General features: G+C 38.7%; 2 protein-coding genes across 3 annotated transcripts in view; both read left to right on the forward strand.

The window, feature by feature from the left end:
- The first annotated feature begins 144 nt into the window (after positions 1-144).
- cops4 (COP9 constitutive photomorphogenic homolog subunit 4 (Arabidopsis)) lies at positions 145-3401 on the forward strand. Its single transcript, XM_072454355.1, has 10 exons — positions 145-266; positions 791-870; positions 964-1115; positions 1635-1738; positions 1818-1971; positions 2047-2197; positions 2287-2457; positions 2653-2768; positions 2885-2969; positions 3047-3401. The coding sequence occupies exons 1-10, from the start codon at positions 193-195 to the stop codon at positions 3178-3180; spliced, it is 1221 nt and encodes a 406-aa protein (XP_072310456.1). The 5' UTR covers positions 145-192; the 3' UTR covers positions 3181-3401.
- A 1126-nt stretch (positions 3402-4527) lies between these two features.
- Positions 4528-24951, forward strand: part of adamts6 (ADAM metallopeptidase with thrombospondin type 1 motif, 6) — a 32275-nt gene continuing 11851 nt past the window's right edge. The window contains exons 1-16 of one of the 2 annotated variants that reach the window (XM_072454356.1): positions 4528-4649; positions 5199-5585; positions 5667-6049; positions 6883-7057; positions 7677-7885; positions 7980-8063; positions 8253-8398; positions 9495-9538; positions 10581-10686; positions 11988-12134; positions 17400-17541; positions 19003-19110; positions 20342-20487; positions 20944-21007; positions 22211-22313; positions 22487-22620. In XM_072454356.1, the coding sequence (XP_072310457.1) occupies positions 5486-5585; positions 5667-6049; positions 6883-7057; positions 7677-7885; positions 7980-8063; positions 8253-8398; positions 9495-9538; positions 10581-10686; positions 11988-12134; positions 17400-17541; positions 19003-19110; positions 20342-20487; positions 20944-21007; positions 22211-22313; positions 22487-22620 (2091 nt within the window). In that variant the 5' untranslated portion in view covers positions 4528-4649; positions 5199-5485. Of the gene's footprint in view, positions 4650-5198; positions 5586-5666; positions 6050-6882; positions 7058-7676; positions 7886-7979; positions 8064-8252; positions 8399-9494; positions 9539-10580; positions 10687-11987; positions 12135-17399; positions 17542-19002; positions 19111-20341; positions 20488-20943; positions 21008-22210; positions 22314-22486; positions 22621-24951 lie in introns of those variants that run through there. The other variant, XM_072454357.1, reaches the window with a different exon arrangement.

Below are 24951 nucleotides of genomic sequence, written 5' to 3' on the forward strand. Positions count from 1 at the left end.
ATATTTTATAATTAGCAAATAGGTAATTATATACAGATTTATTCGTATTTATTCGTTTGGTTCCTCCGCTGATCTGCAATGGTGTAATGTAGTGTACGTGCCTGTAAGCGGCAGCACAACACCCGCCAGCGTGCCTTTCTGCTAAGCAGAAGAAGTCTGTAATTTAGCTAGCTGTTGTTTAGCGTCGAAACAATGGCTTCAGAAGTCAAGCAGGAGCTCTCACAGCTGATGAATTCAACTGGATCTCATAAAGACTTAGCAGCCAAGTTAGTATATACACAAAACAACCATACCTAGCATGTACCTGGCCTGTTTGTGGATATGAACGTCTCAGTTGCTAAGCTAAGCTAACTCTTGCCTCAGTCGCTACACTGACAGGCTAAGTGAAGAACGTGTGCTAAAGTAATACTTTTCCTCCCAATTACTTGTGCAAATTCCGGAATGGAAGCAACTGGAGGCGAAAGTGAAGTCGAAAATAATGTGATTTCAATGGCGAAATTGAGATCAGCAATAGAATGAAAATAGAAAACAAATATTATTTGTTTCCTCTTCAAAAATAGAGAAGTAAAATAGGGACATTCAGTATTTAGTTCAAATACCTAGTTTTCTTTGCATATAGATATGATGTTAATTATTGAACATATATTAGTATGGTAGACTGATAGTTCACTTTCACCTCCAGGTTTTTTTCTAAAGTAATATTGAAGATTAGTTGGGCAGACATTATGCATACTGAATATGTGTTAAATTGCACCTCCAACAAAGCAAGGTTATGAACATTTCTTTCTAGATATCGACAAATTTTGGAAAAAGCAATTCAGTTAACAGGTGCAGACCAGCTGGAATCCCTGAAGGCATTTGTTGACGCAAGTAAGTTATCCTTAATCTGTTTATCTGATTGTGTTGTATTAATCTTGTTTTTAACACATTTGTGTGATTAATATTTGTTTTCCCTTTTTCCAGTGGTCAATGAAAATGTCAGTCTTGTGATCTCAAGGCAGTTACTAACTGACTTCTGCACCCATCTCCCAAACCTACCAGATGCAACGGCAAAAGCAATTTATCATTTTACATTGGAAAGAATTCAGCCCAGGGTGATCTCTTTTGAGGAACAAGTAAATGTTAACATGTTTAAACATGATTTTTTTTTATTTATTTGTTACTTTCTTGAAAAATGTTAATTTCTTGACTGTGCTGGTTTTGAGGGAAAAACAAACTTTTACAATTTTATCTTTTCATGTTTCAGAAATTGTTTATACCCTTGATCATGATACATACTTTTGCATCAGTCTATATTGTGAGAGATTAGTACTTAAATGGCACAGCTAAAGTATCCATTTAAAATGCACTGACAAGAATCTGGTGATTTGTGCAAATCACCTCTATAGTTTATGAGGTTAAAAAAAATATTAATGTTATGAAGTATAAACCCATCTAATTGAACTGTTATATATTTAGCACTGTATTAGACAACTGTTTTAACTGATTTATTAGTTCCACTCTCTTGAAAAGATGCAAGTCATATGACAATCCATCCCTCATTAGCAGCACTTGCACAGCTAACTGTAAAATGTGCAAAACGAATTCCAGTATATCATTCTTTTGTTGTATTCACCAAATACTATCATTGTTAGGTGGCCTCAATCAGACAACATTTGGCAACCATTTATGAAAAGGAAGGAGATTGGAGAAATGCTGCTCAGGTATTAGTTGGAATTCCTTTGGAAACGGGACAAAAGTAAGTGTTGTGTAGGTTTGGCATAATGCAATGAATTGTTTTGTATGCTCTAAACATGTAATTTGACCACCTCTTTTAGACAATATAACGTTGACTACAAGTTGGATACATACTTGAAAATCGCTAGGCTTTATTTGGAAGATGACGATCCAGTTCAGGCTGAAGCCTACATAAACAGAGCTTCACTATTACAAAATGAGTCTTCAAATGAGCAATTGCAGATTCATTACAAGGTCAATTTTGAAAAGTATGCATTTTTTGAAAAGTATGCAGTATTTACATGTTACTACATCAATTGGTTGTTTTAGGTGTGTTATGCCAGAGTATTAGACTTCAGGAGGAAATTTATTGAAGCTGCACAAAGATACAATGAGCTGTCCTATAAGTCTATTGTTCATGAAAGCGAACGATTGGAAGCATTGAAACATGCTCTCAACTGTACCATACTGGCCTCTGCAGGTACTTAATACAATGCTTTAATGATTGAGCGAAGTAAACCTGTGCAAACTCGCTACAATATAATTTATTTGTCATATTTTGTGTTCAAGGCCAGCAGCGCTCTCGCATGCTGGCTACTCTATTCAAAGATGAACGCTGCCAACAGTTGGCTGCCTATGGAATACTGGAAAAAATGTATTTGGATCGTATTATTCGAGGAAACCAGCTGCAGGAGTTCGCTGCTATGCTCATGCCCCACCAGAAAGCAACCACAGCAGATGGTGAGTACATTCTTTCTAGTGTTGAACATTGTTTTTCTATTTCACAGTCCGGCACGCTAAAAGCTAAGCGTATATGTACTACTGTACACAGTGCAAGCAGCACTTAACCCTGACTCGAGCCATCTCATTCTGCGTGAGATTATGATACAGAATTTGAAATTGAATCTGTGGTCCACAATTACATTTTTACTTTAGGTTCCAGCATACTGGACAGAGCTGTTATTGAACACAACTTGTTGTCAGCAAGCAAACTCTACAATAACATAACTTTTGAAGAATTGGGTGCATTATTAGAAATCCCTCCCGCAAAGGTAAGTCAAAATGACTCAATACAAAAAGTAACGCCTGTATCTCTAACGATGATAATCTTAAAATTCTATATTGAGTTTTGTTATTGGGAGATTTCAGCTTCTTCTTTTCCCTAAAGGCTGAGAAAATAGCATCTCAAATGATTACTGAAGGACGCATGAATGGCTTCATTGATCAAATTGATGGCATTGTACACTTTGAAAGTAAGTACTTTTTATCTGTTCAAAAAAGTGCCCAAATAAAATACATTTCATTTGATTACTTTTTTATCTTGGAACAGCCCGTGAACCCCTTCCCACTTGGGACAAACAGATACAGTCTCTTTGTTTCCAAGTCAACAACCTGCTGGAGAAGATACGACAAGCAGCACCTGAATGGGCTGCACAAGCTATGGAAACCCAAATGACTCAGTAATTCTTAAAAGTAACCAACATCATATCCCCTTTTTTGTTATAGTGAAAAATGATATTCCCTATAATAGCATCCCTATATCTCTGTATTTAATGCTCCACAGTTGCTGCATCGTCAGTGTTATTTTTGTGTGAAATGCAAGACATGCTCCTGTAACTTAACCAGTCTGACACAGTTTTATGCTTGAAATGAATTCAAATTCATTAAACTCCTTGGCCTCTTTATTAAGCTTTTGAAATGTCATCCTTATTAGACTCATTGATACTGTCAATACCATTTAACATTTTTTTCAGATCTTTAAACGTATGATGCAAGTTAAAGTTTGATCAGTATCATTTGGATGCAAAATGATTGGAGCCGCTATATCGTTCCAATTATCCTGCAATTCTAGTTAATGTGTTGTTGCATCTGATTTAGGTTTTTTCTCAATGGTAAATTACTTCCCATTGTTGTAACCGATACCAACTTACTCTTGTTTGCGGTGTAATGAGAATTTGCTGTAGATGCCCTCTTCTACGGACTTATCTGAATCTCAAAGGGCCATTTTAGATCTATTAATGATTCAATGTGTGCGTTATAGAAATGTGTGCCATAGGCTAAAGTCAATCAAGACGTGGACGCAAGACGAGGTCCTAATCACATGAAGTCCACGCTGTCCCTATAATTTAGACCACAAGATGTCTCTCTCTCCTTAAACGCGAGTAACACAATGAAGATCCCAGCTTTGTAGCCAACAATGAGCAGCTCAATCGAGAGTGGGCAGAATGTTCAGTTTCCTATAGACAAATGACGGACGGAGTAGTGGCGGCGACATGCATTAAAGGTAAATTAACACCACGATAAATGAAAACATGAATCCACCCGCTAGGCACGCTTTCCATCACTCAGATGAAATACGCAAGTGGCATCGACATTGTATTTGTAAATAGATGAAATGATTTTCTTGACCCATTCCTGCCGGAGCTTTAAAGGTGAGTAACGGTGATGGACATGCGCACAGCTGATGAAGAGGCACATCTGCACTGACGTCACCTCCCTCTGAAAAAAAAAAGCTGCTAATTTGAAGGTGTCCGGGAGAGGGACTGGGACTGGGACATAACCCGGTCTCTGCAACGCCGAGCGAGCGAGCAGCGGCTTCCAAGACAAACTTTTGCGTGTACTTTTGACAAATCTCTGCGACCTTAACTAACTTCTTAAGCCCACTGAGCGCACCATAGCGAGTCAAGATTATAAAGACGGTCTTGATAGGCTGAAAATAGAACCTTCTGCTGGACCACATCCAAGACTTAAAAAGCTGAGTAACTTTTTGTGTGTGTGTGAGTTCAGTGTCTGGGGCGTCGGGTCTGCGGCTTCAGGGGATGACTGGGTTCCAATAGGAGATGAAGCGCAGCCTACATCTGTGGAGCTCAACGCTTTTGTTCTGTGCTCTTCCCCGTGCATTTGCGCTGAAGATGACGAGCAAGTCCGTCTCGGTAGGCCTACGTCTTTAATTCCATATTTTATGCGGCGTTGCCATGTTCGGACAACTGCCGACGAGTCCAAACACACGTATTTATATAAAAAAAAAAAAAAAAAATCTGTTTACCTCCACTCCGCCGCACAATGTTAAAGCTCGGTTTGCATCTCTGCTATAATATACCGAGTCCAACAGACGGGGAACTCATCTTTGCAAGCAGACCCGACTGTCTGATGTGATGACACGCCGTTCTTGCGGTTGCAGGCTGCGGCTCTGCTTGAGTTTATGCCGGTGTTCCTACGGGCCGCCTGCCAACTGTCTGGGTCATGGTGGCCAAGTGGGGAGCGCTGCTGTCTGGACGAGGCGAGCCTGGGCTGTAGAAATATACAGTGCTCAGAAAGTATAGTCTCCTGACAGGCCATTGCCACTGCCATTTTAACGAGCAGTTGCAGAAGTGTAAAGACTGAGCGTGGCAATATTGAACATTATTGAGCAAGCAAGTAGCCACAGCATTTGAAATCTTGATAACCGACCAGGTTTTTTTTTTTTTTTTTTTTTTCCACAGAAACTCGGATGGATTATTCAGGACAGCCCCCCCATTTAACTGCCCAGCAAAGACAACTGCCCCTGGTGGATTACAGTGTTGCTACCAGGCATGACTTTAGACGCCAATAAGACTTGGGCGCTTTGGCTTTCAGAAGAAATTTGAACCCTGGATGTGCTAGACATTGGCCCACAGACATTTCACAGCATTTACAGAGGCAGACTATGGACTTGGTATGGTGTGTCATCAAACTTATTGTCTGCCTGTAGACTTTCTCTAGCAGCTTCTGTCAGACGCTGCACAGAATTATGGAAATGTTGTGGAAGACGCTGACTTGGACACTGAGCCTGGTAGTGATGGCTGCTACTGAATTTCAAGACAACAAAAGGCTGTCACACAGTTCTCAAGGTAAGGCAAACGTTACTCTTGCACTACTCGAGCCAGATCAAGCGCGTTCTCTAACTTGCATGTACTTTTTGTGTGTAAAAGAGGAGTTCCTGTCATACCTGCAGCACTATCAGTTGACAGTCCCGGTACGAGTGGATGAAAATGGAAAGTTCATGAGTTACACTGTGAAACATAAACACTCACGCCGGTGGAGGCGCGATTTGGCAGATGCATCAGTTGGACCACAATCTCTGCAAGACGCCCTTGATTCTCGGCTCTTCTACAGCCTGTCAGCTTATGGAAAGCTCTTTCAATTAAACCTGACACTCAACCCTCACTTAATGTCAAGGCATTTTACTGTGGAGTATTGGGGGAAAGAAGGGTTCGAGTGGCAACATAATACAGTAGATAACTGTCACTATGTTGGATTCTTGCAAAATCAGTATAACACATCCAGAGTGGCCCTCAGCAATTGCAAAGGCTTGGTGAGTACAAAATGTCTTTGATTCACATTTTCTAATATATTTACTCATATGTTTAGCAAATAGTCCCAAGTTGCATGACATCTTGTTTGAGGAGTAGTTTTTATACTGAAGCACATAAAATGGATCACAAAGTCTTATTACTTATCTGTGAGAATATATATATTTTTTACCCTAAATTAGGCTTAGAATAGAGCCTAATCAGAAAAGTATTGTTGCCATTGTCAGTGAAGTGAACTAGAAATTATCTTTGGCAGTTTGTAGACATATATAGTAAGATGGAGATACTCGAGTAAATGTACTGTATATACACAAAATGGACAGAAAAGAAATGTATGACTCAAAATATGGGCATAACTACAGTAAGTTTAGTCAGACAACCCTGAAAGTAACTACGTAACTTTTCTGTTTGTCTCTATGAAATCTTTATTGCTTTGCCTGGAATGATCCATAATTTGGCATAAAACATATACCTCTCCATTGAGCCAACTTACAGATCCGATCAAAGTAAGAATGCATGTCTTTTAAGGTATTACTAAGCGAGAAATACACCTGTAATTGGGTTGGACAGATAAGTTAATTCCAGGCTAAGCAATAACATCCATGGAAACAAAGAGAAAAGTGTGCCTATTCAAAGTAGTTTAAACTTGATCTTGCAAGTGTGTTTTTGTTTTATGTGCTGATGTAACGTGCATTGTGGCTGTATTTAACAATATCAATAAAAATACAATATCAATATGACACATTTCAGTGCCCATATACACACATGTTTACAGCTGTAGAGTCTAACAAATATATAATTAATCTGTAGTGTCATTCTTCTCTTCACTCCAAAGCATGGTGTCATAACAACTGAGGAAGAACAGTATTTAATAGAGCCATTAAAGAACATGTCCTTGACAAACTCGAATGAATGGAACCTGGATGAAGCACAGCAGCATGTTATTTATAAAATGTCTGCAATTCCCTCACCACAAGAGCATAGCCAGGAGTTCAGCTGTGGCATTTCAGGTTGGTATACCTCCATCTGGGTTTGGACTTTATGTGGGTGGAAATGACGCTTCAGAATGATTTAAATAGGTGGTTAGACGAAGCATTGGTTTGATGTTTGGTAGACATGACCAGGCCTCTTGTGTGCTGTGTTTAGGTCTGGTCTGGATACCTTTCAGGCTGTCATAGACATCCGTCAAATGTAAAAGCCCCCTTTTAAATTTTAGTAACCCAGACATTTATAAAAAATCCTTGGCATTTTAACAAAACAAATTATTACACATCCTAACCCTAATTCTAGAGTTAAAATCTGGTCTTGGAGAAATATGACAACTTGGAAAAAAGAACCAGATGGTAAGGCAGGTATTTAGGCCATGGTCTTGTAAGATGGAGAAAAGGCTGTCTTCACCAGGAAGCTTGCGTGCCTTAACATGTACCATCTTATAGCTTTTTCCCAGAGCATCTGGGTCATAAAGCAAAGGCTTGAGCTGTAAGGTTCAAAGGGGCAGATTTCCTGTGTGCATTTCAAATACTTCACTGTATTTCCTACTTGAGCAAGCAGTATGTGTCATTATTTCAAAGTGCAGTTTTATTGTTTAAATTTGGGCTAATTTTATGTGACTGCACCTGTTGTTCACAGATCTTGGTGCATCTTGTCCGTTAAGAACATCCTCCAGTGATCAGCTCTCACCTGCTTCACAAAATGAGTTGTCCAATCGTACCCACAGACAGAGGCGCTCTGTCAGCTCTGAGCGCTTTGTGGAGACTCTAGTTGTTGCTGATAAAATGATGGTCGGTTATCATGGACGAAAAGACATTGAGCACTACATCTTGTCAGTAATGAATATTGTAAGTGTTTTGTTTTTGTTTATGACTTTATTTACTGTTAACCTAAGGACACAAATGTCTGACTTTTTGCCTTTTATTCTTTTCTGGAGGTCAGGTTGCCAAACTTTACCGCGATGCCAGTCTAGGAAATGTTGTGAACATTATTGTCACTCGATTGATTGTTCTAACAGAAGATCAGGTATGAAAAGTTTAAATTATTTCTTACTATTGCAGCAGCGCTTTCAGTGTTTCTAATCTATTGATTTGAAATAACTAGGAAATGACAACACATTTTATACATTGCAAAGATTACTATTATGGTACTATTAATACTACCACTACTATTATTATTTAAAAAAAAAAAAAATTCAAATATGTTCTTTTGCAGCCGAACCTAGAAATTAACCACCATGCTGACAAGTCTTTGGATAGTTTCTGTAAGTGGCAGAAATCTATTCTCTCTCATCACAGCAATGGTAACAGCATCCCTGAAAATGGCATGGCTCATCATGACAATGCTGTACTAATCACACGGTAAGTAAAGCTGTGCACGCACATATCTTAATGAAGCCTTCAGTGAATTTGTGTGGTAAATTGCTCTTTTTACTGTCAAATTTACTGATTTCCATTTAACTCCCATCAGGTCTCACATACTTTTAATTTATTCAACTTGTATTAATGACTCATGGTCCTTTTTTTGTTTTATTTTAGATAATTTAAATGTAATTTTACTAGTAATGGCTAATAATTACTGGTAGGAAAACTACAGGAATATATTTTTTTTCATGTTGAGCATTTGAGACATAATTGTTTGTTTATTCTATAAGATGGATAAGGAGTCTTCTTGGAGTGACTGAGAGTGTACCCCAAGGATCTATCCTCGGCCCACTTTTGTTCATTCTTTACATTAATAGATTTGAACAATATGTGTCTAATGGAAAATGCCATTTTTATGCCGATGGCACAGTCCTTTACTGCGCTGGAGCCTTTCCAATTGAGGCCCTCTGGCAGAAGTAAAACATTATGTTATTCTCAAACTTGCCTCACATCATTACAAATGTTGACTATTGAGCAGGTCTCAAATGATAAATACCTATGTTTCTTAATTGATGAATCTTTCTTTCACCCCAAAAAATTTAGAATTTTTTAGAATTATGTTTATTTGTTTGGAATTATGTATTTCAGGATTAAACCCTGTCTTTATTTAATGTAAAAAAAAGCTTGTGACTGCTACTTGTGTGTCTGTCCATTTTAGACTATTTTAATGTTTTATACTTGCGTGCACCATCTCAGGCATTACATGCTTTACATACTGTGTACCATGGAGCCCTAATATTTATGACAAACTTTAAACTTCATATGTCGCTGTACTCTATGAAAGACTTAGTTTGACCTCTTTGTCTTTGCACTGACTGAAACATTGGTGCCTCTTTAATTTATAAAGCCTTATTAGGTCTGCTCCCTCAATATCTGACTGACTACTTGGTGCCTGGAAGCTTCAAAAGGTGCATTTGAAAGTACAAGGAGAAACACTATGTGGAATCTGATGCTGTGATGGAATCAAATAAATTGCAAAACACTAAAGTGTAAAATATCAACCAAACTCAATATTTTACTTTTTTCCTCACAGATATGACATATGCACCTATAAGAACAAACCTTGCGGCACATTAGGTAAGTGGGCAGACTATGTAAAATAAGATATATGTTTTCTCTTGTGTTATTCTAAATCCACTTGTGGCTCTATGTTTCTTGTAAATTCTGGACATGGTCAGCAATATACAACTCACCTTCATGGCCTCTAGATTAGTAAGACATTTTTCTCTACCCCTGCTGTTGGCCTGTAACCTCAGTATGTCTAAGGTGTTTACACTTGCACTGAGAAAGGAAAAAGGTATGAGTTGGATGGCCAGGAAGCAAGACGGGACGGGGGGAGGAGAATGGGGAGTTTAAAAAGTAGAGTGTAGTAAGTGAGGAGGAGATGGACATATTAGGACATATAGAATTTGAAAAGAAAAAGAGATTGCAGGAGAAAGATAAAGCTTGTGATATTTTGATAGTCATTGAGGGTGCTTCAAGTTACCCTTTGGTTCCGCCCTAAATGTTCTTACCCCATCTTATCTGCAGCAAAAGCCCCCTTAGGCACCACAGTATATCTTAGCAGTAACATCGTGACTTCAGGGTTGGTTTGACAGATTGACCGCATTTGTCACATTCCCCCCATCCCTTTAATTGCCCTGGCATCTGCTCCGTTTCCTCGTTGTCTCACCCTGCCTCCGCCCCTCAGGGATCATGCTCCCAGGTCACATCTTTGCCCTTTGGGGTCGCTGAGTAATTATGGGGCTGGAGATTATGCACTTCTGGCATTTGGGAGAAAACTTCACCTTCACCCAATTAATTAATCTCCCCAGCAATATGATTTTAGGTAATGAATAAAGAGAAAACACAGAAGACAACAACTTATGTCAGAAAGTCTAAGTGCTTCCTTCCTTACTGTGCTCGTTCTAAGGAATCATATGATAGCAGAAAAGCACACACCTGTTGTAGTGTAATTTGAACCACACTGCTGTCATCGGTAGATGTAATCTTTAAAAAATGGCATCTCCCTATCTGACCTATGAAGATCTGGCTCCTATTGCTTAAAGGTTGTCAAGTTTTAGGAAGAAAACATATAAAGTATCGTTCACAATGTTTTTTTGTGATTGTGTGTTACTAGGTTTGGCCTCAGTCGCTGGTATGTGCGAGCCAGAGCGAAGCTGCAGCATCAATGAAGATATTGGTCTTGGCTCTGCTTTTACCATTGCGCATGAGATTGGCCATAAGTGAGTTCGTGTTATAAAATACAGAGCCTCACATGAAGCATTACACTTTGGGCATATCTTCAAATTCCTCAATAGTTTCTTCTATACAAACTTTGGCCATAAGACCTGGTGGTACAATGTTTTTTTTCTCCTCCAGCAGACTGCTTGAACTTTTACTGCCATATTTTTCCTCATGCAAATGTTAGTGTCCACATACCTCTGGCTCCTTTTTCTTGAATATAAAGCAAAATAATGATGATGTATTAGTCTATGTGTCCCCGTCTGGGGAGTTCAGCAAGATGGCGATTTCCTTTATTATGTCTCATGTCTGCTTCTGTTGTGGGGCAGTTGTAAAAATAGTTGCTGCTTTGAGAGGAAAAAAAAACACCGGCATAGTGTGGGGGTTTCAAGCAAGTTGATTTATTTCCACTGTAGAGTAAAATGTCATAAACGCCAGCCTTGGATAAACAGGTTAAGGCTGTGCAGTTTTGCAGTTTTACATACATACATATATATATGTATATATATATATATATATATATATATATATATATATATATATATATATATATATATATATATATATATATATATATATATATATATATATATATATATATGTATATATATATGTATATGTATATGTGTATATGTATATATATATATATACATATATATATATATATATATACATATACATATATATACATATACATATATATACATATATACATATATATATATATATATATATATATATATGTGTGCATATATATATGTGTGCATGTGTATGTATGCATGTATGTATATTAGGCATAGAATTGAGCTTTTACATCTTGTGATAACACAAGATATTTTTATTTATTATATCCAGACATTAGGCCTGCAAGATGCATCACAATTCAATCAAAATTGTAATTGAAATGGTCGCAATTAGAAAATTGCAAAGACTGCATTTAAGTAATGGAATTTTCTCTATTCTACGAGTATCGGCATGTGTTATGTGAATGCAACTATTGGTCTTACCAGACATAAAACAGCTTCTAGTTGAACCATAGATCACCTGGGTTATTGGGGCTCTGTTTAGTGATAGTAAGTCTGTGGCCTGCTCAGACTTGCATAAGCTGAGTGTCAAGCAGGAATCACAGTGGTGATTAGGACTTTTTGAGCCCCAGACAGGGTTTGACCCTTAACCCTTCCACACAGTCCACACAGCTGGTTTAGAGCTGCACAACTCAAGTTACCTGTGGTCATTGTGGGACTAGGGAGCTAAACAGCCATGCCATCTGACACTTCTTTTATTGATTGATTCCCTTTTTCAGTTTTGGGATGAACCATGATGGTATTGGGAACTCTTGTGGTACCAAAGGCCATGAGACAGCCAAACTGATGGCTGCTCACATAACCGCCAATACCAATCCATTTTCCTGGTCGGCCTGCAGCAAGGACTACATTACCAGCTTTCTCGAGTAAGTAGGAAGATCCCATTGTGGATTATGGCAAGAATATGAGTGGTTATGTGCGGACACTTTTTATGCTGCCATACTGTGATAGCTTGAGTTAGTCTGTACCGGTACAACAACTGGACTCAACACTGGTTGAACAGAACAAGACAAAGTTGTCCACCTGGCAATAATAGAAACTACAGACTTCCAGTTCAATTTATAAAAAGACCACATATAAAAAAAACACAAAAACAAACATCTGTATTACACAAGGTACAAGGTACAAATGTGACAATGACAGCCTGAATTAAAGCTACATTAGCCAAATTTTCTTTGAAATGATTCATGAGAGGCACCATTCGAAAATACACCAATCCTCCTACAATGGGTCATCTATATGAAAATGGGACTTAACGTTTATCCTCAATCCTGGGAACACACGTTTAGATTATTGGAAGTCTATTCCATGCTGGACAATATCCTCCAATCTGAGCCATTCTATGAAAGACTTCCTGTTTAAACCGTTTCATTTGTATTTGTGGTCAGCATTGTAATTTCATAGTTATTATGTTTTAAAAAATGACTTCATGTTGCTATTTACCAGTCCAAAGGACTTAAACGAAGCTACTTCACATCACATTTCTCTCTATAATGTATATTGTATGTATTTAGATCTCTCAAAATGTTAGCTAAAAGCTAACAGTTTACACACTATTTTAATATTCTGACTTCAGCAGGAGGGGACCGCCTAAGCAAGCATATACACTCATGAGTTTATGGTGAGACCCTTCAGGAAAGCTTATAAAAGTGGCTGTGGTTGTCAAATGATGTTTCCGCCTGAGAGCTTTGTGGGCAGCATTTATGGTAGAGATGACATGTTCTGTGCCAGCTGTCAACTAGCATACAAAGAGCTGCTTCTCCATTTCTCTGTTGGGTCCTTGTCCACTTTTGGCTCAAATATCTAATGGGGACACTGCCACCAAATGGCAAATTCTGCACGAAATGTTTTATTTTTTATTTTTCCATATATTTTTCAGATCACTCTCAGCCCTTTTAGCCAGAATAAAAGTCACTGCCCTAGTTCCACTGTATCAAGCTGTGTGTACATTGTTTGATCTGTCAATTATTAGGGGTCAACCCTATGTTCCCTGGTACCTGCACCATGGCTGGATATGCTGCTATATGTTATGCTGTAAAACCATACATGTATGCACAACTATATTTTTTATAACTGTATTTGAACTAATAGTATATTTTTTGGGGTAGCAGACACTTTTGCATTTACACTATGCTACTAGGCTAATAAGGGCAGAAGTGCGTCTTTGAGCATGAAATAATATATAACCATGTATATATCCTAACACCTTTTCTATGATCTGTTTGGACACTCAAAGGGTGTCCTTCAACACCTGCCAGTTGCATGATTTTGGTTGCAGTCTCATGAAACAGTTATTGTTGTCACTCTGCCCACTTTTCCTTTCCAGAGTTGGGAGGCCATCCTGCATGTAGCAGCTGCCACAGCTGGAAATAACACTGTGTTATAGTAAATACTTAAGGTCATATTCTCCTTTTCAAAGGAATGTGCTGCCTCAGAGAGAAGACGGTAACCACCATTACATTCCTCTCTTTTTCTACAATTATAGATGGCAACAATCCTCACACTGAATTTGATTTAAAGTGGATATCAGTCCATTACAACTGCTCATAAGAAGATTCTGGCTTTTAAGTAGTTCAGACTGGCACATTTCAAATTCAATTATATTTGATCTTACTAGTTCAGGTCTTATTGAGTGTAAATTAATGGCAGTGAACAGGACCGGCCCGTGGCAAACTAATACAAGACACATAGTGTAGGCTACTGTCGAAATATATCCATGTACAAGTATGCGCCGTAAGACCTGGTCTAATGTATAATTTTGTGTAGCCTATTCAAAATGTGAAAAAATATTGCTTCTAAAATGCACCTAAATACCAGCAATGACACATGATTTATTCAGATTTTCTTGGACGAGGAGCAGTTCAATCAATAGTCCAGTAGTATATGGTCAGTCTGATGAAGAAAAGCTTTCTCTGATCTGAAATCCGCAAAAACATAAATTTGGTGTGTTTTTTATGTTCTTGACTAAATATCACTCTGTGTACTGTTTTTTTGTTTTTGTGTGTTTTTAATGCTGCTTATGAAGACTGGTTATTTGACTTTTTGTTGAGAGAAGGGTATTGGACTTATACAGGAGTATGGACTTATGACATGATTTCTGATATGAAATGTTGATGTCACAGACGTGTTGCCTGTTGCTGCTCAAACTCAATATGGGTTCAACATTTTTTATAGTTTAAGTTTAGTGAGATTAAACTCTTCATGTTGTGACTCAAATGTGTGCATTCTGTTTGTATTCACACAGTGTCCAGCTCTTCAGTCACATTAGTGTGGACACAGTCAGAGCTCACAGCAGCTTCACTCTGCCATGTTAATACTTTATTACACTCTGACCTGTGTCTTTACCTGTGGCTCCTGATCTGTCCATCACAGAAGTTTGTTGTTGTTTGCTCCACATTAGCGCCACTTTTATCACAGCTCTAACATCCACAAAACCGTCTCCTTTCTTTTGTCCACGTGTTTCCCAGAGCAACACGTCTCTTTCCCCGCGAAGACCTCTGCTCAAGTCAAATTTGTAAAGTTTTGTGCGCATCGGCACTTAGCCCTCGGCACTGACGCTCCTGCAGCATAGCAGCGCTGAGCAATGTGGCGGAGGGGCTGCTGCTGCTGCTGCTGAAAATGACTGTGGGACTCGTAGTTCTAACTATAAAATTGCTATATATCTAAATTGATTATATCATTATAATTAATTGTATATATCATTCATCAAAATTAATAAATTAGAAATGTTTGCGGACCAGGTTAAAATGTCTGGGGCCCTGGATGCCGCATGTTTGACATGCTTTACAGGATTGGGCATTCCTCCATCTTCCTGCCACAAATGCCAGTTCTAAGTGAGTTTTCCAAAAAAGATTCCTCATCCAAGTCATTTATTGGCACCTCGAACCAAAAGTGATCTCCGTTTTGTTGCGTTGTTGTTGTGTTTTTTTATTGTTTGAATGCAGTTGGACATGTGGAGGGGACACTTGAAATCATTGACTCGATGTTGGAGTTTCTGGAGGACATTTTTAACTCTCAGAATGGAGGGTTGGTCTTTTAATTACTGCCTCCTCCAGCTCATCAGGAAAGTCACTATAAAACCAACCTGTGTTGTCTTCCGTTTCAGGTCTAGACTCGGATGATTTCAGAGTTTCCTCATTTTTTGGCACAATTGGTTCTGTGCTCTGTGACTGCTGCAGGGCTTGTGACCTTACATTTATTTATTTTTTCTCCGGATACGTCTCCTCTTTTTAGAAGTTTGGGTCTCTGGTTCTGCTGTTAGTTCCTGGGTTTTTAGTAACGGTAACCTCCGTAGCATTGTCTTTTGTAAGGCTTGTACCACTAACAGATTTGCTCTCTGAAGAGTGACTTTTCCACTTCTCCAAAATGTATTTCAAATTCTGTTTCCATCACCCGGCATCTCCAAGCAAAGACAATCTTCTGCTTTCATGCCCTTACACTTCAGTTTCCTTGTTTTTTGTTTTTTGTCATATTAAAGGTCCACTCACCTCCACTGGCCCAGGGTTAGAGTTACTGGAGTAAATGGAACATAGATTACAAACTCTGGTTCTTCACCTGGCATCTCCAAACAGAAGTGATCTTTTGCCATAGTAATACGCTTTAGTGTCCTATGGTCTTACTGACGGTTTACTCACCTCCACTGGCTCAGAGTTACCGGTAGATTTATTTTCTCAGTTACTGGAGGCAATTGAACACGGGTCTCGAAAAGGGACTTTCTACCCCTTCTTTTAGGTTTTCTTGTTTTTAAAGCGCTAACGTCTGGTTGCTAGAGGCCCCTGGATACAAACTTGATTTTCAGGAACAAGACTCTTGCTTTGTGTCCTGCCCAATGAAGAGGAATGATTCTCTCTGGTTAAACTCCTGTTTTTTGTCACCTGCTCTTGTAAGATTATGCCTTGGTTTGCTTCCTGTTGAATGGATAGACAAACTTGCCTCAGAGTTTGTCTTTGCCGGAGTTCCTGAGATTTCCCTGTTTTTCAGACACCTGGGTCAGTTGTCAGATTTTATATCCAGATTGGGTTTATGGCTCTGAGCCTCCTCGTGCCTGTTTGTCTGTGAATGCCATCGATTGCCAGAAAACATGTCCTGCTATTGGCAGTGGTTGTTTGGACTGTGTATCGTGACCCACCCTGGGACATTCCTATGCCTCTGCTTGGGTTTGTATTGAGGTCTCCTGGTAGATGGAATCTCCTTTTGATCCCAACTGTCTACACACGGTTACCTTTCAGGTAAAGGAGCCACTTTAGGAGCCTCAAAAGACTGATTGGATGTTTGGTAGCACCACCTTGATTGGATCTTTTCTGGTTCATTCCCTTTCCTTTTGATATTTGTAATTTGTTTTGTTATCAATAATATTGATAGTATTGATTATCTACAATGTTAACCTAATAATTGAGAGGTCCACAGGCAATGACTGTATCATCTGCCAATTTTGACCCATTTATTTGTTTCCGCACCAGTTTGTATAGAGTACAAACAGAAAGGGCAAGAGGACACAGCCCTGAGGAGAAGAGGACTTTGGACAGGGCACTATTGACCCGGGGTCTGTTGTTTAGAAAAAATAATAATAAAACCATCAGTGTTGTGCATAGTCTTTGGGCTAAAATGTGTGGCTGAATACAATTTAAAGCAGATGTAAACGGTAAACGTACAAGATCATTTGGGCTCTCCGGCTGTGGTAAGATCATGTATAAAAGTGTCCCTAGTGTAGAGAGGGACATACTGTCACAGAGAGAGAGCCACACAGGGATTACACATGATTTATTCAGATTTTCTTGGGTGAGACCATGCAACATGAAATCAGTTCTCATTTTAAAAACAACCAAGTGAATGCTGATGAATAAATGGCCCACTTTGGAGGTCTTGGGTCAGTTTGATTTCTTCCCTGCCTCTGATGAGGTCTGTCAAATGGTACCACAACCAAAATCTTCTTTAGGGGCCACTAAATTAACTTTTAAGACTGTGGTGAGTTGTACAACGACACAATTGAGTAAGTTGGAACAACAATCACTTTTACTAAAAACTTGTACAGGTAGCTGTTTTAATTTTTTTCAATGGAACCAGTAGTAATAATAATAATAATGACCCTTTGTGTTGGAATCAATCTTATTTTGAGTTTGTATTTTTGACAGCTCAGGTCGGGGAACATGCCTGGACAATGAACCTCCAAAACAAGACTTCCTGTACCCAACTGTGGCCCCGGGGCAGGTATACGATGCAGATGAGCAGTGTCGATTCCAGTATGGAGCCTCTTCACGCCAGTGCAAGTATGGGGTAAGAAATGCTTTAATGCTCTTATGCCCAGTCGTTCAACCTCTTTCATTTATACAAGTGTAAACCAATGTGTCTTTTAATGTAGACTAATTTTACACAATTTTAGATAATTGGCATAAATGATTATTAATGATGATTATTTTTATTTTATACATATTTGCACCAATTGTGTAATTGTGTAAATTATCTAGTATTGTCAAATGTTATTTAATGTCACTGACAAAATAACAAAAAATGATAAGCCTTGGCTCTCATCTCACCACCTAAGCAAAGTGTTATTTCCAATTTCAAAACTTTGCTCTGAAATGGAACTGACTTCCCCAGACCAGTCCTCCAACAGATGCTCTGGCCAATTCAACAGAATAGTGAAGGCTGGAGGTATAAAATACAAATATCCTTTGATGGTTATATTTGTGAAGCCCATACACAGCCTCTGCCTGTTTTATTGCCAGCTTGTTCTCTTTTGCCGTAAATCCATCAGGTCCGCATCGACATTAGTTAAGGCCTGGGCCACTGACCTTTTTAACAGGAGTGGGATAGTGAAAGGAGCAACAGGGTGGCTTATTGAAAGCAGCTGGCAAACAGGAGTTGCTTCACTGCGATAGTAGCAGTTTGCAGTTTTATTTAATCTGGATAGACTCAAGGAGCTTCATGTCCATGACATATTTATTGACCTCCGGGGTCAATATCTCTCCAAAGCTTCATAACTCTTTTTCACTGGCTTGTTCTTCTACCATACACAATTGTCGTGTAAATGCCTTTGAAGTGGTTATGTTGGATGACCCAGTTCAGTTTAAAGGGAAATATAAGAGCTGTGCTTGTAACATGTGCTCACTTTATTGGTTTATTTATTTGGGGGCAACTTAGTGCTGTCTTCCTACTTTGTCTTGTACACTCCCACCATGTGGTAATCTAAATGTGTTCTCCTTATTTCCCAGACAAAGGAGTAGAGGTGAGATGTTTATTCAGACCACTCAGTAATACCTAAGATATTTGTTGGGCCTACAAGTCATCTTTATCTCAGACTTGGGAGGCCTGTTGCTCTCTCTTGATTTCCCCCAAGAAGCAGAAATTAGATTTCTTGAACTGATGTCACAGTCCCGTGTGGTCCTGAGGTGAAAGCGAGCAAATATTAGTCATGGTGTTGATCCAGCAAACTCTTCATTTCTCATACAAGAACATTAACAGCACCCATTGACCCCATGATCCAAAGCATATGGGGCCTTAAATCTCTTTGGTGTATAGCACGCATTATGTGGTCAAGCACTCTCATTTTAAAATGTTGTAGTTTCACAAATGTTAAGATAACTCCATATGAAAAACAAAAAAGAATCCAAACAGCATTTATTAAAGTTCAGAGGAAAAACTTCCACCAGCTGACTGTCACTCTTTGGAACAATTAGCTTATGGAAGTTCTGACTGGAAGAATTCTGACCAACTTGCTCTTTCCTTCTTTCCTAGGAAGTGTGTAGAGAGCTCTGGTGTCTTAGCAAAAGCAACCGCTGTGTCACTAACAGTATTCCTGCGGCTGAAGGAACTCTTTGTCAGACTGGCAGCATCGACAAAGGGGTAGGACCTTCTCCAAATCTCACTTCTCAAGTGCTCATATGCTGTGTCTCACACACAAATGGGGCTATACATTTGATGTGTTTGCTCATTAATTCCTACGCATCCCCTGTATGCACCATGAAAAATGTTGACATGTTACCCCAATACATTGGCTTGCTACTGTTTGACTTCGACACAATCGCAAATAAATGCATCAGTCTGTAGGTCATCTGCTTTCTGTTTATGGCTGCTAGGTTAGGGGAGACAGTTTTAACTTGGATTACAGCCACCATTGTCTCTGGATGGTCCGAGCTCTATAAGAGTAGAATAGAAGAGTGTCACGAGCTGTCATCCATGATTACGATTAGCTCAGTGGAGCCTTTGAGGACAGGGGCCAATGGATAGGGTCCTGGACAACACAGAGGGGCCCAGGTTGAGCTGGTTGCTTTGGAGCAGTGCCCTGTCAGGGGCAGCTTCAAAGGAATATGAATGTCAGCCATTTCTCACCCAGCGTGCATTAGAAAGGGGCCACAGAATTGGGGAAGCTGATGTTCAGGGGTCATAGGAAAAAAAGAACTAAGAACTCACAGTAAGAAGAAAAAAAGAAAAAAAAGATAGTGTTTTTGCATAATGTCACGATTTTATTTGTGTGTTCAGTTTATAAACAATGAGCAACAATGAACAATTGAGCTATATAAAATATATAATTTTGTATTGATTCTGTCCAAATTCAATACATTTGTCCTTTAACAGAGTGATTATGTCCAGTCAAGACGTGCAACATAAGGAGGAGAGCAGCCCAACATAGCCCTCACCTTAACCCACTGACACAGATGAGAGACAAAAGAGCATCTAATCCCTTCTGAAACTCTCAACAGCTTAGCATCAGGCTTACAGCACAGCAGCAGATTTAGAGTCCATGCATAAAACAATAGAAGCAAATCGGCTGGTTGGAAAACAATGGTCCAGAACTCTGTAAATGCTGGAACGCAACATGCATTACTGGTCTAATTCAGACATTCAGGGCCCATATTATGCTGTTGATATTATACTGTTGATCCCCAATTGAAGGAAAAAAATAAAAATCAGTTTGTGTCCTTTTCAATAAGTTTCATGTGCCCTCTGCTGGCCACAATAGCGTTTTTATGCACAGAAATTGAGACAAAATAACTTGAAATAACCTGTTTTCATACATATATTGCAGTAGCTTGTCCAATATAAGTTTAAATTAAAATGTGCATATGTTTCTCAGTGGTGTTATCAAGGGGACTGTGTGGCCTTTGGAATGTGGCCTCAAAGCGTAGATGGAGGCTGGGGACCATGGTTCATGTGGGGCGAATGCAGTCGGACCTGTGGCGGTGGTGTGTCATCCTCCATGAGGCACTGTGACAGCCCAGCGTAAGTAGGCAAAGTAAGCCACAGCAAGCGGAACACACTCATCCAGGTTTTGCCTACAGGTGTGTGTGGGCAGGTATTTATCACATAGTTTGGACTAAAAACAGTATAAACTCCCAGTTCCCAAAGCTGCCTCCCTTAAGGGTACAAAACTCAGGTCCTCATGACATAACATGGTTTAAATATTCATTAAGGCAAGAGGCTAGGTTGGGATCAGTCTTTAGGAAATCACTGCATGTCAAAAAGCGTGATAAGTATATGATATTGTTGGAGGAGAAAGAATTTTATTTAAAATCCATTTGAAATTATTTGTATGCCAACTTGTGTTTCAGGAATTAATCCTTGATTAAGGGCTCTTGGCAAACACAAAAGACATTTTACACATCCCTATTATTTATCAATATTTTTTTTACAATGTTTCATTTCCCTGGTTTGATCACTGACTTCTGTGTCCGGCAGCCCATCAGGAGGAGGCAAGTACTGTCTTGGGGAGAGGAAGCGCTACCGATCCTGCAACACAGATGTGAGTCTAATCCTCTTCCTCCGCTTCCTCTTTGTATTCTTCCTCCCCCTTCTTCTTCTTCTCTTCCTCCTCCTTTTCGTCCTCTTCTTCCTCCTCCTCGTGTATGCATCAGTGAATGTGATGTTGAAGCTTTTTGCACGGAGAAGGGAGGTGGGGTTTCATGTTAAATTCAAATATTTAGTGTAGTTGCTATGGCACCTCAAATCTGCCCAACTGACCATAAGTATTCCAGAGGAGGAACTATTGAGAAATGAAACATAAATGACCAGTATCACCCAAATCTTCACACTGTTGATTTTTATTATTTACTCCCTCATTATATTCTATATATGCTTCAAAGTGGTGTTTTTAACTGTACTATTTAAGTCTATTTTCAACTCGATTTCGATTCCAAGGAAAAACTTCTATACTTGATACCGATTTAAATACCAAAATTTAAATATATATTTTTTAGACGATAACGTATTTATATACATTTTTTATTTACTTATTTCATATTTACAAATACAATACAATAGTAGTTTATTTAATTATTATTAGGTTATTATGGGGTTGAAAAAACAACTATTGAGTTTTGACTTGTATTATTTAGTGCGCATTTCCACCAAAAGGCCTTAATAGTAAAACAAATACATTTTTAAGACCTGAACCTCAAGTTCCTCTGCAATTATTGGGGCTAGAGACACAAAATATTTCTCAACATAGATATTTCCCAAACTTGAGACAATGAAAAAAGTGGTTTTGTTCCCTGTGGTCCACTTTCACATGAAACACTTTCTGCATCTGAAATACTGCACTGACACTGGCACTTTTATTTGTCCTTAGGGAGAGTGTTTTGGGTTTCTGCAGACATTTTCACACCATTAAACCCTTTCTTTTTACTTTTATTTCTCTGTTGGCTTACTTTCGCTAAAAGGTGTCAATCCCAATAAGCCTTTCCAGGACTCTAAGACTGCCTCTTTTGTGTTGAAATTGTTGCTTGTTTGGTATCACCATTGATACCAAACAAGCAATTTTATCATCTTCACCCAGAACCACAGCGCTTCATTTCAACGCCATTTAGATTTTTTTTGTGGTACAATGTAATGTTGGTCCTATTGCCTTTCTATATTCACACCAATTCCCTTCTGTTTTTGGTCTTATAATACATCCATGTTCTTTTATTGTAACATTTTTATACTTACAATGCATACTTAATTTCAGGCATGCCCTGCAGGGTCTCGTGACTTCCGAGAGAAACAGTGTGCCGACTTTGACAACATGCCTTTTCGAGGGAAATACTACAACTGGAAGCCATACACCGGTGGTGTGTTTACCTGAATTTATTTCATTTATTTGCAAGTGCAAAAACTGGTGTATTTGCAATACACCAAGCAGCATATTTCCATCAGAAGCATTTTATTTATGGATAAGCGCATTTGGGCACGGAGGCATTGTTTTTGTTCATTATTTTCACTGTATGTACTCTTGTTCATGCAGGGGGTGTTAAACCATGTGCTTTAAACTGTTTGGCTGAGGGATATAACTTCTACACAGAGCGCTCCCCAGCTGTCATAGATGGAACTCGCTGTCAGGCTGACTCACTGAACATCTGTATCAATGGAGAGTGTAAGGTAAGTGCTGAACGATCTTGGAAACATTCCGATTAGATTTGGATTACTGTATATGTTTTAATACAGGGGTCTCCAGCCTATAGCTTGAATGGATTTAATGGATTTAGAAAGTGACAAATCAATGCAGACTAAATTTAGGTAATGTTTTAGTGGCTGGTATTTTGGGGATTTCGGGATTTCCAAAATGTACCTAAATTTAGCAGTCTACATTGGTTTGTTCACTTTCTAAATGCATTACCGGTAAATCCATTTTTGACCCACCTTCTTCCTGTACAAAACATATTATTTGTCAAAACAGTGTCAATCAAGTGGTTGCACTGCTGTCTCAATGAAGCTTGGTTATGGCGCTGTGACCTGAAGCCAACCATGCGTGCAGCAGCTTGAGAGCTGCAATGAAGCCAACATTTTCGACAAAGTGTGTATGTCTGATCTGCAGAACCAGCTGGCGGTGTGTAAGCGATGCAATACAGTGGTGTAATCTATGATTTTTGCATTGATCACTGATGTTTACCTTACCTTTGCGGTACTTTAGTGCTTTCTCTCCGTGTAGATATTTTACTCTCCTCTTTCACTGCAGTCACTTCTCTGAGCGCTTCTTTGAGGTGTCACCTCAACTAATTCTGTTTTCTCTTTACTATGGGGCATAGGCAGCAAGCTGTGGCCTTTAGAATCAGACACGGAAAAAACAGATGCCCAGTCGGATCAGGGTCATTGGGGCAAATGACAGCCACATAGCCTTGTTCTGCTGGTGTCAAAAGCTACAAAATGTCTATTTGCTGTTAATCGGCCTCGGTGTCACAGAGAAAGATGCAAAAGAGTGAATGAATGGAAGCGCCAAAACAGCCGACACACATAGGTGCGCTCAAAAGTCAAACTCGTTCTTGCAAAAAAAACAAATGTTATCATATTTCCTACAACATAAAACATAAGTTTAGCAGTGCTGAGAAAAAAATGTTGCAGCCTGAGTGTTACTTGGAGCCTCTCAGTCTACAGGGAAGGAGAGAAAAGAGGTGAAAGTGTGAATGGTCAGGGCTGTGCAGTGAAACTCAGGGCCTGGGGGTAACGGGGTTGGGGGGTGAATGGCTGAAATAGTCCATCTAAAATTCAACAAGATACAGGAAATCACTTATGATTTATTCAAAGTTTTCAGGGGGACGACCTCGACACCCACTCAGACCAACCTTTTGTGCTTCTGCCTATAAACAAATAACATGAACGTTGAACCATGTCTTATAGATTTGTTTATATTATGTATTGAGATAAACATTTTATAACTTATTCTGGTTGGAACAAACTGTAATTTCTATTGTCTAAACATTTGTTATAGTAGCTCACGGAGGCAAAAAGGTTTTAATAGTTAATATTTTAAACACATCCAGGAGCATTAACATTTGAAAGAAAACTGGAGCCGCAACTGCAAAACCAATACAAGAATTTTGTGCATTTCAAAACATATTTAACTTTGTTAGCAAGATTTTAAAGTGATTTTTGTGAGTTCACAAACTCTTGGGAATCCATCTTGTTCCAGCTCCCACTGTTGTGCTGGATTGTGATTGAGCCTGAATCACCAGTGGTACGGGATTAGACCAATCACAAGGCAGCATTGTGGTTTGGGTAGAAACCAAAGGTGAACCAAATTGGCTGATGCATGCATTAATTTAGCAGAAATCTGGATAATTTTTTTTTTTTTAAATGACGCTTTTTTTGTATACAAGTAAGACTAACCCTTTATTTTTAAATAATATTACTCCAATTAGTAAGTAAAAGGAAAAAAAATAATTCTACACTAGTTGAGCACCGAGTAACAGTTTGGACATCACATCTGATTTATGATTTTAAATTTAATGTACTGGCAGATACTAAAAAACGTATGCTGCACGGATTCTGGACTAAAACCATGTTATCATAAAATAACTCTTTAATAAATAAATCTTTTACCAGTTGAAAAAAATATAACTCGATTAAGTACCCTTACTGCAATAATACTATTACTTACATGAAGAGATTACTTAAATTGGACATTTTTTGTCATTTCTGCATCTGCCTGGTGGTATAACTGTATATTGACTTTGCATATCAGCATTGAAATTGAGTTGGTAAAAAAAAGTATATTTTATACCCACAGTATTACTAATAATAATGACTAAATAATGACTAAAACATGATGTGTGTTTAGGGAATTTACGACGCATTAGGTTTATTTCCATGCTCGCTCCAGCTTGTCTTTTATTTTATAAGCTTTCTTCTCAGTGATAAATCTCTGGAACACTGTCTGATTGGAATAAGCTCAAAGAAGAAGTGCAGAAGAAAGACAAATATAGAGCTCTAAAA

This window comes from Eucyclogobius newberryi, unplaced genomic scaffold (genome assembly GCF_026437365.1).
Source record: "Eucyclogobius newberryi isolate DKJ021-1_F unplaced genomic scaffold, fEucNew1.0.hap1 SCAF_2, whole genome shotgun sequence".
In the NCBI taxonomy this organism is placed as follows: Eukaryota; Metazoa; Chordata; class Actinopteri; order Gobiiformes; family Gobiidae; genus Eucyclogobius; species Eucyclogobius newberryi.